At 43.4% G+C, this 14,297-nt stretch overlaps 1 protein-coding gene and 1 long non-coding RNA gene across 7 annotated transcripts; one reads left to right on the top strand and one right to left on the bottom strand.

Annotated features, from left to right (window-relative positions):
- Nucleotides 1-2,794: 2,794 nt before the first annotated feature.
- ZNF419 (zinc finger protein 419) lies at nucleotides 2,795-9,756 on the bottom strand. Of its 6 annotated transcripts, none has more exons than XM_024236828.3 (5): nucleotides 9,474-9,756; nucleotides 7,292-7,330; nucleotides 5,871-6,000; nucleotides 5,257-5,355; nucleotides 2,795-4,612 (listed from the first exon to the last, which is right to left on the bottom strand). In XM_024236828.3, exons 1-5 carry the CDS (start codon nucleotides 9,504-9,506, stop codon nucleotides 3,378-3,380), a joined length of 1,536 nt encoding a protein of 511 aa, XP_024092596.2. In that variant the 5' UTR covers nucleotides 9,507-9,756; the 3' UTR covers nucleotides 2,795-3,377. The 6 variants fall into 6 exon arrangements, with proteins under 6 accessions (XP_024092596.2, XP_024092597.2, XP_024092598.2 ...); XM_024236829.3 differs by having other exon boundaries at nucleotides 5,871-5,997; nucleotides 9,474-9,739; XM_024236830.3 differs by lacking the exon at nucleotides 7,292-7,330 and having other exon boundaries at nucleotides 9,474-9,744.
- LOC129052041 (uncharacterized) lies at nucleotides 9,428-13,549 on the top strand. The gene is made up of 3 exons (XR_008516752.2): nucleotides 9,428-10,472; nucleotides 11,891-12,401; nucleotides 12,586-13,549. It is a non-coding gene; the product is annotated as an uncharacterized LOC129052041 (long non-coding RNA).
- The last annotated feature ends 748 nt before the right edge of the window (nucleotides 13,550-14,297 follow it).

Genomic DNA, 14,297 nt, shown 5'->3' with positions numbered 1-14,297 from the left:
TGTATTTCCACGTAACTTTTTAGAATACATTTGTAAATTTTTATTTAAAAGATTAGGTTTTTATTGGGATTGTCTCAACCTATAGAACAGTTAAAGGAAAACTGACAACTTAAAAGTATTAAGTCTCAGATTCATGAACTTCTTGTGTCATTTATTTATGCCTTCTTTAATGTCTCTCAGGAATGTTTTAAAGTTCTTGAACATATTTTGTTAAATTTGTTTCTAAATATTTCATATTTTTACACTATTGTGAAGTACATTTTTTCAGTTGCCAAGCATGTATTTGCTAGCTATATACCAACCTAGTATAGACACCTACTTTTTATACCTGGCCTTTTTATCTTAGGACCTTGCTAAACTCAATTATTAGATCTAGTAGCTTTTTAGTAGATAATTTAGAATTTTCAACATTATCATGTCATATGTAAATACAGACAGTTTGGGTTCTGCCTTTACAATCATTAGATTTTTTTTTAATGAGAAGTGATGAATGTTGACATATTTATGTTATTCCTAATGTTGGGGAAAATCAGCTTATCAAATATTTGATCACATATATATCAAATGTGCTGTTAGTTGTTTGTTTTTCATAGATGTGCTGTATCAGGTGGAAGAAATCACCATCTTGTTTAGTTTGTTGCATTTATCATAACCTAGTTTTGAATTTTGTAAAATGCTTTTATTACATTTTGAGATTTTCATTTTAGTCTGCTAATATAGATTAATAAAGAGTTTGAATTGTTGAAATCAAACTTCTATTCTTGATAAACCTCACTAGGTTATGATTTATTATTGCTTGTATATGGCTGGATTCAATTTGCTAAATGTCTTTTGTTTTGTTTTAGCATGAGTGCAAGTTTATTTTAAAAGGCTTTAGAACAGGAATGAAAGGCAAATATGCTTTGAAGAGACCCAAGGGGGTGATATGAAGGGCAAGTGCCTCAATTCGCTAAAATTTCTTAAGGCTCTGTGTCTATATTCATGTGATTATTGGTCTGTAGTTTTGTTTAATGTCATTGCCTGCTTTAGTGTCCTGTTAATGCTAACTTTCATATAGTCCAGAATTGTTTGAACCTTTGTCCTCTTGGAAGAGTTTGTATACAATTGGTATTACTTCTTCCTTTAATATTTCATAAAAGTTCTTACATATTCTAGGGATGACCCTCAGCTGATGCCATCAAGAAAAAGGAATCTCAGTCCTACAACCACAAAGAACTTAAATATGCTAACAACTCAAATAAGCAAGAAACAGATTCTGAGACTCTAGAAAGGAACATAATCATGCCAACACTTTGATTTTAACCCAGTGAGCCTTCTGTTATACTTATATTTGTGTTGTTTAAACCATAAGTTTGTGGTGATTTGTCAGGCTAGCAATAAAAAGCTAATACGTCAACATTATTCTGTGAACATTTATTTATTTTCCAATGCAGTATTTCCTCAAATCATGTTGTACCTTTTCTGCCACAACTTGAAAACAGCCTCTTCTCTAAGGAGTTCTGGTTCCTTTTATTTAAAAAATTATATAAACCAATAACTGGGTATTAAATATGCTCAAAACTACTGGAATGCCATGGCTTGCTAGGCTCTCTCAGTAAAGACAGGGAATATGTACACATTTATCTATACATTGAATTATTTATCTGTAGTTAAACCTACAAATATTTCAGAAGTTGGATATTTACAAAGATTCATAAGATTACAGTAGCATACTCACATAAGGCTTTTTTTTTTTTGAGATGGAGTCTGGCTTTGTGCCCCACGCTGGAGTGCAGTGGCGCAATCTCAGCTCACTGCAAGCTCTGCCTCCCAGGCTCACACCATTCTCCTGCCTCAGCCTCCTGGATAGCTGGGACTATAGGCGCCCACCACCACACCCAACTAATTTTTTGTATTTTTAGTTGAGACGGAGTTTCACTGTGTTAGCCAGGATGGTCTCGATCTCCTGACGTGATCCGCCCGCCTTGGCCTCCCAAAGTGTTGGGATTACAGGCATGAGCCACCACACTCGGCCAAGGCTTTTATTTATAGGCAAAGATATGGTATAGTAAGAGGATGCAACACCAAATGCACAATGAATAAAATAACAAATGGATAAACTGGGCTTCATAAAATTAAGACAATCTGCTCTAGGAAAGATACTGTTAAGAATTGAAAACAAGGCCAAGCATGGTGGCTCATGCCTGTAACCCCAGCACTTTGGGAGGCTGAGGCAGGATGATCACTTGAGGCCAGGAGTTAGAGACTAGTCTGTGCAACATAGCACGACCTCATCTCTAAATTTTAAAAAAGAAAAGAAAACAAAAGCCATGGACCATGAGAATATATTGACAATGCTTATATCAGATAAGGTATTCGTCTCCAGAAATATTAAGAACTTGTAACCAACCAAATGTTTTAAAAAACAGGCAAAAAATACCAACAGACATTTCACTAAAGAAGATATACTGGTGACAAGTAAACACATTAAAAAATGCTCGAAACTGAGTCATCAGAAAAATAGAAATTAAGAACTACAATGAAATACTACTTCACACTTAGTAAAATGGCTAAAATGAATGGCCTATGACTTCTATACATATAAACTGTCAGTAATGTGAAGAAATGGAAAATCTACTATATTCCAGGAGGAAATATGAAATGCTAACCATTTAGAACACAATTTGGCAAGTTCTTAAAATTTCAAACATTTGGATCAACTTACAGAATAACTGAGTGAGGAGCTTTGCACACCTGTTACACAGCCAAAAGTGTGAAAATTATAAAAACACAACTCAGTCTCTGGAAACGGTCATAAGGGTGTATAGCAAATAAATATTTATTAAAGAAGATCTAACATTCATAAGAACAGCAAAAGTGAGTCACATCTGAACCAAGACCACTCCTTTCCTCCCCCAACTCCAAACTCAGCGAGATTAAAACTCCATTCGACAGGTGCAGCCAAGAATACAGGGCTCCATCCCTCTGGAGCTCCAAGGCAGAGGACTGTCTTCTCAGGAGGGACAATCTGTCAGGGATTCTCATCTTGCCTCCAGTGTGCATATTTAGATGAATGATGTTCAATTGCCAGCTCCCTCATAAAGGCCATCCTCAGAGTTTCTGTTTTAAGTGAGGTCATATTGATTCACAGACAGTACATAACCTGCCACCCTAAGGCCTTTCTCCAGTCTAAACTTTCTGATGTTGAATAGGGTTAGGCCTTTGGCTGAAACCTTTTTCCATATTCACTATATTGTCCACATTGTGAACTGTCCAGTGTTGAATGAAACTGGAGGTGTGGCTAATGGATTTCCATCTGTTACCTTCAAGATTTTTTTCCACTGTGAACTTTCTGGTGTTGAATGAGGTTGAAACGCTGGCTAAAGGATTTCACACAATCACTGCATTTCTCCAATGTGAATCCTTCGATGTTTAAAAAGACTGGAGTTGTGGCTAAAAAACTTCCCACATTCCCTGCACTCATAAGGCTTTGCTCCATTGTGAACCCTCTGATGTTTAACAAGGCTGGAATTCTCTCTAAACAATCTCCCACATTCATTGCACTTAAAAGGCTTTTCTCCAATGTGAACTTTTCGATGTTGCATGAGGGTTGAGCTTTGGCTAAAAAACTTCCCACATTCCCTGCACTCATAAGGCTTTGCTCCAGTGTGAACCCTCTGATGTCTAACAAGGGTGGAATTCTCTCTAAAGAATCTCCCACATTCATTGCACTTAAAAGGCTTTTCTCCAGTGTGAACTTTTTGATGTTGCATGAGGCTTGAGCATTGGGTAAAAAATTTCCCACATTCGCTGCACTCATAAGGCCTTTCTCCAGTATGAACACGCCAATGTTTGATAAGGTTGGACTTGTGGCTATAGAATTTTCCACATTCACTGCACTTATAAGGTCTTTCTCCAGTGTGAACTCTCTGATGTTTCATGAGGCTGGAGTTGAAACTAAACAATTTTCCACATTCACTGCACTCATAAGGTCTTACTCCAGTGTGGATTTTGTGATGCTGAACAAGTGTGGAATTATGCCTGAAAGCTTTTCCACATTCACTGCATGTAAAAGGCTTTTCTCCAGTGTGAACTCTCTGGTGTTCAATAAGGTGAGCATTACGGCTAAAGGATTTTCCACAGTCACTACACCCATAAGGCCTTTCTCCAGTGTGAACTATTTGGTGTATAAAAAGGTTGGACATATCTCTAAATAACTTCCCACATTCACTGCATTCATACGTCTTTTTCCCAGCGTGTAGTATCTGGTGCTGAACAAGTAAATATTTCTGACCAAAGGCTTTCCCACATTCACTGCATTTGTAATGCCTTTTTCCAGCATGAAAGGCCTCCCTACTTTTGGAGCTCCTATGTGACTTCTCTCCCGTGTGAGTCATCTGGTGCTTGAGAACACCTGAGCTGGTCGGGAGATCCTTCCCAACTTCCCTGCTTTGCAAGGACTTCTCTGATAGGTGGACTCTGCAACTCCTCAAAACTGGGAACCTGCCCTCTTGTCTTTTTAAGGGTTTCTCTCCACAGTGCTGCTTCTGGTGTTGCTGAACGTTTGAACTGGGCACTTCTACAGAAGCACTCTGCTCAGGAGCCTCCTCGGCCTCGGCTCCATGCCAACAACCTGAAAGAAGAGAAATGTTGAAGAAGTAAATGTACACTTTGGTGTGAGGAGGCAGCACTCTCACAAATGTGTCTAACACACCCAGTAATTACTGCCTGGGGCTGCTGGCAGAAATAAAGAGGGCTAGCTCTCGGCAGGGAAGGGCCTGCTGTGCAGTGCTGAATCTGGCCAGCTCAAGGATTTGGGGAGGCCTCATGAGCACCAAGGATGCAAGGATGGGGTATAGCACAGGGAGGAGAGGCAGTGTCCCGAACACAATCCTCTGGAAATGGCTTTCCACAGAACTTTGACTGCTGGAGACACAGGAACACGGCACAGAAGGTTATGTCCAGGTCCAGAAAAAACCAACTGCAACCAAATAGCTGGTGCTCAAGGACTATGCAAGGATAAGCATCCACCTCACCACACATTCAGTGAAAGCCACTGCTGAAAGGTGCTGCTGAGGATTGGGTGAAACATGGAGGACAGAGAGGTGGGGAATGGCCCTGGGTCAAATATCAGAATAGATATAAATGGCTGACTAACGAAGAAAAGATAGAAATCAGCAACAACTCCTCGCCTTGGTATCAGACTATCTGGGCCTACTGGTATGATATGAATCCATCCCTGAGTTCACATCTCCCTGAGCTCCACCCACCAAGTACCTCTTGGTATGGCTGAAGTCACAACATCCCAAGCAGGCATGAAGGGCTCCTCCCATGACTCCAGCTGTGTTATTTCATGGGTCTTGGAAGATGCAAGTCCTAAGGAAAACGACAGGTGAGTGGCAGCACTGAGCCAGAATGACTTATCTCATCATGGACCACAGGAAAGAAAACAAAATAGTACAGAAAGAACCTTGGAGGAGGGTCTTGCAGGAACAACCCAGTCAAATAGTAATCACATTGGTGACTCAATTGCTGGCACAGACAGACACCCAGGTATGTTGGCTAGAAGAGGCAGGCAGAACGTAGGGGAATAGAACTACCACAGATCTGCACAGTGTCACCAGGCCACAGAGAGACCACCAGGGATAAGATCCATCAAGCTGACTGCAAGACTCCTGACCCCCAAACCCTTTCCTGCACAGCTCTGGGGCAGCTCGGGGAGAGAAGGTGGTAGTATACACAGCCCAGGCCTATTACAATAGCTACTTCAGGATACTGGAGAAGGAATGAGTGCCCACAATTCAGCTTTGGGAAGAACAGACCTCTCCCCAGGAAAAGGAGGAAGAGCTGAGCCCAGCTCAGGATGCTAGGGTGGGGTGTGAGAACCTTACCCAGAGAGGCCAGAAGTGAAAAGTTCTCCAGCATCACATTGCAGTAGAGGAGCCTCTGAGCCTCATCAAGCAATCTCCATTCCTCCTGGGAGAAGTAGACAGCCACGTCCTCAAAGGTCACATACCCCTGCTAAGATAGAGAGAGTTGAGTTTATCTGCAGCCTCCTTACTGGGAAATTTAGGCATCTGCCTAAACATTCACCCCTGCTCACCCTCTTCCCTAATCCCCATCTCAGAGGAGAGACCCTGCCCCAGAGCCACTGATGCCCACTTTCTCCTCATGCTCCCACTGAGCAACAACAGGCAGGTAGGCAGATAAAGTCCATCTCAGCTCTGGGCATGGTATGCAGAGTCCTACTCTTCTCTTGCCAGACAACTCACCTTGGATCCCCCAGATTGTGTTTCCCAAATACAATCAAATTTGTGTCAGTGTTCTCCTTGAAGCCCCCAGTACAAGGTCCTGGGGACATCTGTTTACACTCATTAGAATGTGCACATACTTTGTACCACAACCACTGCCCCCTACACCACCTCATGTGCTTCCCCTAGTGTCACCACATGCCAGTCTACACATGGCATCCAGAGGGCACTTACCAAATGCAATCAGAACTCCATGCCATCCCAGACCCCCAGTGGCACTGACTGCCAGGGGCAATCCTCAGCCCCACTTTGAAGGCCTCCCTCCTTGGCTCTTTTTCTTGCTTCATCTTCAGCTACTTGGAACTGCACACATATCTGGACACCTCAGCTCAGCTCCTCAGCCAACCACTTCATGTTTGCCTTATACCTGCTGATGCTTCCCCCAGACATAATGGAGATCTGAGGTTGCCTAAGCATTCCCAGCTCACCTTACCTCCATGTATTTTTTCTAATGTTGATCACTATGCCTTCTAAACCTCCTGTCATTGGTTGCCAGAAATGAGAACCTCTCCATATCATACATAGTCTGGGCTGGGCACGGTGGCTCACGTCTGTAATCCCAGCACTTTAGGAGGCCGAGGCAGGCGGATCACCTGAGGTCGGGAGTTTGAGACCAGCCTAACCAACACGGAGAAACCTGTCTCTACCAAAAATACAAAATCAGCTGGTGTGGTGGCGCATGCCTGTAATCACAGCTACTCAGTAGGCTCAGACAGGAGAATCGCTTGAACCCAGAAGCCAGAGGTTGCAGTGAGCCAAGATCGCGCCTTTGCACTCCAGCCTGGGCAACAAGAGCAAAACTCTGTCTTAAAAGAAAATAATAATAATAATAATAATATATAGTCTGGACTCAGGGCCCTGACTTTGTGTGACCATCTTCCAGGGAACTCAAATGGAAGGGTAGGGAGAATAGCCAGCAAGGAGCCTCAAGACACCATAATTCTGAAGACCATGTAGGTAGCAGTGGAGGAGGGTGAGGACCTGAGACATCCTCCACTTACCTCCTCATGGTCTGTAAGCAACTCTGCAGCCACAGGAACCTGTGGAAAATCAAGACCATGAGAACCAGACAGTGATGTTGCCAAAGGATCATCCAAGCCCCCTCGTCTAGCCTGGAGTTAGGTGTGCCTGACTATCTACAATCTGGGCTTTGGTTCTTAGTGATGCCTCTTACCTGTTGTGCGCCCTTGGAAAAATGCTCAACTTCCCTGTGCCTTGGTGTTGCCATCTGCAACATGGCAATAATAATGGTATTCACTCAATAGCACGATTGTTTGTATCAAACTCATTCTTATGTGTCTAGGACTAAGTATCAACTCTTACTGTACACATAATTAATGCTTCTGTCGACATTTTCAGTGGAAATAAAGTGGTTTTGAAAATGTGGGTTTCTGGCTAGGCGCAGTGGCTCACACCTGTAATCCCAACGCTTTGGGAGGCCAAGGTGGGCCGATCATCTAAGGTCAGGAGTTTGAGACCAGCCTGGCTAACATGGTGAAACCTCATCTCTACTAAAAATATAAAAATTAGCCGAGCATGGTGGTGCATGCCTGTAATCCCAGCTACTCAGGAGGCTGAGGCAGGGGAATTGCTTGAACCAGGGAGGCAGAGGTTGCAGTGAGCAGAGATTGCACCATTGCAGTTTAGCCTGGGCAACAAAAGCGAAACTCTGTCTCAAAAAAAAAAAAAGAAGAAAGAAAAAGAAAATATGAGTTAATTAAACTTACTTTTAAATTAAGAATGTGATACTTAAGGTGTTTTATTTTAATCAAATACTTTTCAGTATATTAACTTAAAATCAATTATGAAGTGCTTACATCAGTTGAACTTAATAAATCCGTGTTGTTTTATTTGCCCCTGTGTGTATATGAACTATGATCAATTAGTGCTTGAATACCTCATAAATTCACAAGTTAATAAACTGGGACCTGGGTCTGAGAAACCTGAGCAGATACCATTCCTTTTGGCAACCTGGCTGCCTGCTATATAGTCCCCTGAAGACCATCCTGCTGAGAGCCCTTCTACTGGAGCGGTTGATCATCCCTCCTGTGCTGATGGCTACGGAAGCTTAGGCACCAAAGGGGCTGCTCCACCAGCCTGGCTGACCTTTCCTTTTCTCCACATGGACTGGACATGAGGAACTGCTGAGCCTGGAGTGGCAAACCTATATACTACTCAACACTGCAGTCTCCATCCAGTCCTGGGTCTTCATACTCTATAACCCTCCATTCCTGCAGACACCAGACAGAACACTTCTGACCACAAAACTCCATGCTATAGAGGCAGCCCCATCCTACAGGGCCATCTCTCCCTTCCCTCACCTTAGGGCCCATCTGAAAGGGAACCTTAAGATTCTCCCTCCCAAATAGGAGCCCCAGGCCTTACCCTAGTCCAGGCCTCTACCCACCCAGCCCATATCTACCATATCTCCAGCCCGGATCCCTCCCCAAACTTCCAGATGTGAGTGAGCAAGCTGCCCATGTGCACACGACACCTCCACTCTGGGTCATCTCAGGATCACCATGTCCAAAACCTACTCCCTGCACAGCCTTCCCCATCTCCATCCTTCCTGATATTCAGGAACAAACAAACAAAAATACAAATAAAAATCCAGAATGGCTCTTCATTCCCTACTTTCTTTCACAGTCACATCTGATGCAACAGGAATTCCCGTCTGTTGAGTTTTTGAAATCCATCCAAGATCTGATCACTTCCCCTCCTCTGCGGCCCAGTCCCAGTAGACTCTCCACTAGTCTACTGAATTTACCTACTCACAGGTCTGTCTTCACCCGCCTCACCCCCACCCCAGTCTGTTTTGCCTTGAGGGGCCTTTGGCAAACTTTGAGAAACAGATCGTGTCACTCTTCTGTCTCCAGCCCTCCGCGGCCACTGTGGCCCCTCAGGATGAAAGCACAGCTGCTGGGGCTGTCGCTCGACACGCGACTCGTCCCTTCCCAAGCTGCCCACTACAGACACCAGGAGGCCTCAGGTTCGGGACTCGCTGAATGCGCCTCACATTTTTGCGAGCCGGGCCTCTTGCCCTCCATTCCCACCCCATCACACTGCGTGTCAGAAACGGGACCCCGCCCACGAACGCCCCACAGTTCTGCACCCTGGGACCTGAGCAGGCGGCCCTCACAGGGCTTTAGGATTCGGTGGAGGCCGGGAGGGTGCGGCGCTCACCTGACCGGGGTCCCTCAGGGCGGCCGCCGCCATCGGAGCCTGTGAGTAGAGCTGGAGGGGAGACAATGACCGAGGAGAGGGCCCGGGCCACCTGGGCGCCGCCACTGAGCCTCAGATCCGCCTCTGAGCGGCGAGAACAGCGTGCGTCGCCACCGCGCCTTCCGGCGCTGGTCGCCCCAGCGCACAACCAGCTTCTCGCAGGCTAGTTCACCTGAGAGTCGCGAAAGTGAACACCAAAGGGAGACGCCGGAAGTCCCGCCCATTGCGCGTCGCCCGCTCGGGCAGACTTCTTTTCATTGGTCAGGGATCGCCGCCTCGCGGCGCTGCGCCTTTAGGGCAATGTAGTTCCCATGGCTCCAAACTTCCAGGAAGTGGGCATAACTTCGGAGATGGAGATTGGAGATGGAGATTGGAGATGATAGATGATGATGGAGATGGACATGGAGATGGAGACGGAGATGGAGATGATGATGGAGATGGAGATAACGGAATAGGAGATGGAGGAGAAATTAGGGTTGAGAACTTCTCTCAGACTCATCCGGAAACTGCTGTTTTTGGATATGGGCCTGGATTTCAGTTTCCTGCAGCTGATACCCCAATCTTTCCTTCTTTTGAAGGAACTGAACAGGATCTTCAGGGCCACAGTAAAGAGGTTTCTCTGGGCAGAGCCACGTATAGATCCCCAAATTTCCTTTGACAAAGGGACACCCAATATTAAAATTAACGGTGGCCAAGCAATGCCTGATGTATGATAACAAAAGACTCTGAATTCTGGATGTAGGTGATGAGATAATAGGGTAGCCCAAGGATTTACTTTCCTCCTTCATCCCATGCTCATTTGTGCTCTTTCCTTCCTCAAAGACCCAACATTGGTGTACAGGCACAACAATAGGCGGCAAACCCATAAGCCAACTCCCCCTCCATTTCTCTCCTTCATCCTTTTCTGCTCCATGTTCCCACTGCTCTTCCATTTCCAAATATAAAGCCACTTCCTCACAGGTGGGTAGAATGCTAGACTGTTGTTTACAACACACAACTATTGATTAAAAAAATGATGTCAACCCTTTATTACGTGTTGTCCCACTACATCCATTCTCATTGAATCTAGTCCCCTCGTGTCAATCTAATTTCCCTACTTCTTTTCCTGCCCCTTCCATCTGTGGGCTGAATAATGGTCAATTTCAACACAGCATTGGAGTGACTTCTGAGGACAAGAGAAAATGAAGCCTTCCCTCCTTCTTGGAGCTTTCTGGAACTGGGTGTTCAGTACTAGTTGACTCTAAAAAGGAGGAGGGGAGTCAATATTGGGATTGAGAACATGGTAGAATAGAGAGAGACACAAGCTTTTTACCCCTTCCATGGCAGCTATGGCATTAGTTATTTCAGTTAGACCATTATGTGGCATATGGAAGGGAGGGGAGGAGGAGAGTGAGGAGAGATGAATCCATGACAGGAGTGGGACAATATGTAAATAATATCCTCCTTCTGAAACCAAGCACAGGAATAAATGTTTCACTTCCTTGAGAACATCTATTAGCAGAGTAGATTCTGGATTAATCATCTAATAGATTATGGAAATTAGCTGACCATCATGACAGGAACCTTTGTGGACAAACCTAAAAAACATATTATAGAATCTAGTCACCCACACAGTGTAAAATGTATAGAAAATTCAGAATCTGGCAATAAGAAAGAGTATATCATTTAGGAAAATATATGTATGTAGTAAAACTATAAAGACATTTATAGAATGATTATCAAAATGATTAACAAAAATGTCATGCAAATGTTAGCTTAATGGGGTGTATCAGGCATGTGAGGTGATGTGAAAAGAGAGGATGCCTAGGAGCTATATTTTTTAGCCGGGTGTGGGGGCAGGTGACTGTAATCCCAGCTACTCGGGAGGCTGAGACAGAAGATCACTTGAACCTAGGAGGGAGAGGTTTCAGTGAGCTGAGATTATGCCACTGCACTCCAGCCTGGGTGACAGAGCAAGACTCTGTCTCAAAAAAATAAATTTTAAAAAAAGAAAGAAACTATGTTTTATCACTACTGGTTGTTTCACAGATGTGGTTTTAATTAAAAAACAAACTATACCTCTTTTGAAAGTTGTAGTGAATTGTGTGATAGTTTTGAAACAAAGAGTATATGTAGACATTTTAATTTTATCACAGGAAGAGACAACCCACTAAAGCAGGCTCATATGTAGAACTGCAAATAACATGATTGGTGAGGACCAAGTAGACTAATTATTTGGTTTAGGTAAAATCATTATCTACATAAGAAATTCACTTATATCTCATTGAATTCACACAAAAAAATCCCATGAAACTATTTTATTTTTTAAAAGCAACATATGCTGGGTATATATGTTTTCTCTCTAACTTCTGGAATCTATTTTTATTTCCAACCTTTAGGAATATTTACATGTCTATAAGGAGTGGGAACATCAAAGTTTGAGTCCAAGACTCTACCTTTGGCCATATCTCCTTCAGGGCTGGCAAGCACATTCCTCTGTGTTTGGGAAGCCTAACCCACCCAAGATGGCATGAAAAGCAGATGCACCTCAGGGTCTAATCACAAGTCAACCCTCAACACATGGGCAGCTGCAGGGAATGAGGGAAGGCTGAGGGCTGAACCAACTAAACAAATTTTGATGACATCTCCTGCCCTCCCCAAGGTTAGAGCTTAATGGAAGGAGTCACCACCCAGCAGCTCTGCAAACTCTGGACTTCCATGGAGATGGCTACCTGGTCCTCAGACACTTGAAGTCTGGTTGCCTCAGCTAGAGAGCCAAGATTAACCCATCTGAACTATCCTTATAAGGAAAAGTAGGCAGGGAGATGATGCCACAGGATGGGAAAATATAACCATTTCCTCAAGGAGGAAGGAAACTAATATTTCAGAAGAGCAGTTCTGCTACAACAGGTAAGCAGCCCTATGTCCTGTTATTGCCCAAATGTAGTCTTATGCTCAAAGACACCATCCCAGCAGATGTTGGCTTGGTGATTATAAACTCTTCTGAACCTCCAGTGGAACTAAGGAGCCAGGATCACCAACTACTCAAGAGTACAGCTATTCCTAACCACTACAATAATCTACTCTTCCATAGATACCACATCTTTGAGACTCACCTGGATGTCCTTGCTCTGCTGAACACTGACTCACCAGAAAATGACTGAAAATACTGAGAAAAAGTTTTTTCCTCTGCTCATACCACCCAAATACACCATTCTCTCCTCCCAGGTCAAGCCTTGAAAATATTGGTCTGGTTTTGTAGAATTTGCCAAGTCCACATTCTACCTGGAAACTGAACCTAGAATGGTAAAAAAACAGACAAACATAAATAACAAATGCCAGAAGCTGTTCTAAGTAGTGATGAAAATAATAGGGGATATGAAGGGGAGAATGTGAGGGAATGGCAGTTGTATTGAGGACAGAGTTGGAAATGTTTAAACTGAAGGCTGAGGACACTGCCCATTCAGATGAGTTGGATGTGGGTGGCTTTCTTGAAGGTGATAATTGAGTTGACACCAAAAAAAAATGAGAAGGAGGCAGCTATGAAAGAACCAAGTTTAAAATATTCAGGTAAAAGGTAGAGTAAGTGCCAAAGAGATGTGGTGGGAGAAAACTTGGTGAGTTGCAGCAACAGGAAGGAAGACACAGTGGCTGGGCCAGGGCATGCGGAAAGCAGTGATGTAAGAAACTGGACATGATTGTGCTCAGTGGTCAGTTTGCAGCTCTCTCCTCCTCTCTCATGCCACTTTGAGGTTAATTCATTCTCCTACTCCTGGCCCCAGGATCACGGATGTGATTTCTGTCTTCTTGGAGTTTTAGGAACATACACATTTCCAGGGTTACGTACATGGAATCCAACAGCATGTAGCTTTTGCAGTCTGGCCTCATTCACTTAGTGTAATGCATTTGTGATTCATCCTTGTTTTGTGTAGCAATGCCTTATTTATACTGCTGGGTAGTATTCCATTGTCTGTATATACCATAGTTAATACACCTCATCTGTTAAGAATTTGTTTGTCAGAAATTGTACATTAATAATAAAACCACTGTATATTTGCCTTAGGATTAAAGAATTTTTTTTCTTACAATTCTACCAGATCACTGGAAGAATTTTTGTTAAAGACAGTTTTTCATTTCAATCCGGCAAATACCCAAGAATTATTATTTCAATTGGGTAAATGCCCAAGAATTATTATTATTATTATTATTATTATTCCACATTGGAGAATAATATATATATTATTCTACATTGGAGAATTATAGACACACACACACACACACACGTATATATTTGAGATAGGGTCTCCTTCTTTTGCCTAAGCTGGAGTGCAGTGGTGCCATCTTAGCTCACCACAACCTCCACCTCCCAGGATCAAGGAATCCTCCCACCTCAGCCTCCTAGGTAGCTAGGACCACAGGTGCAAGCCACCACACCTGGCTAGTTTTTTTTTTTTTTTTTTTTTGCGGAGACAGGTTTTGCCGTGTTGCCCAGGCTAGTCTTGAACTCCTGAGCTCAAGCCATCTACCTGCCTAGGCCTTCCAAAGTTCTGGGATTACAGGCATGAGCCATCACATCCAGCCTGCATAACAATATTGAATAGGCACTTCAGGTTTGTTAGCATGAACTTTTGGTACATTTTAATTTACAAATGACATTCACAAAAATTAACATGTAGTTGTACAGCTCAATGAATATTCCCAAAGTCAACATATCTCTAAAACCAGCGCACCAATCAAAAAAGAACAGTGTTAGTATACCAGCATTTCTGTTTTTTTTCTTTTTTGAGACACAGTCTCACTCTGTCA

The sequence above is a fragment of the Pongo abelii genome, chromosome 20, assembly GCF_028885655.2.
Source record: "Pongo abelii isolate AG06213 chromosome 20, NHGRI_mPonAbe1-v2.0_pri, whole genome shotgun sequence".
NCBI lineage: Eukaryota > Metazoa > Chordata > Mammalia > Primates > Hominidae > Pongo > Pongo abelii.
The sequence above is the reverse complement of the archived record's forward strand: the minus strand, read 5'-3'. Positions and strand labels throughout refer to the sequence as shown.

Excerpts from the sequence above, each read along its gene's own strand:
- ZNF419 (XM_024236828.3), bottom strand. The coding sequence starts at position 9,506 with ATGGCGGCGGCCGCCCTGAGGGACCCCGGTCAG. Across the intron at positions 6,001-7,291 it reads TGCTTACAGACCATGAGGAG|CAGGGGTATGTGACCTTTGA; the intron begins GTAAGTGGAGGA and ends TCTCTATCTTAG. Across the intron at positions 5,356-5,870 it reads TTCACTTCTGGCCTCTCTGG|GACTTGCATCTTCCAAGACC; the intron begins GTAAGGTTCTCA and ends CGTTTTCCTTAG.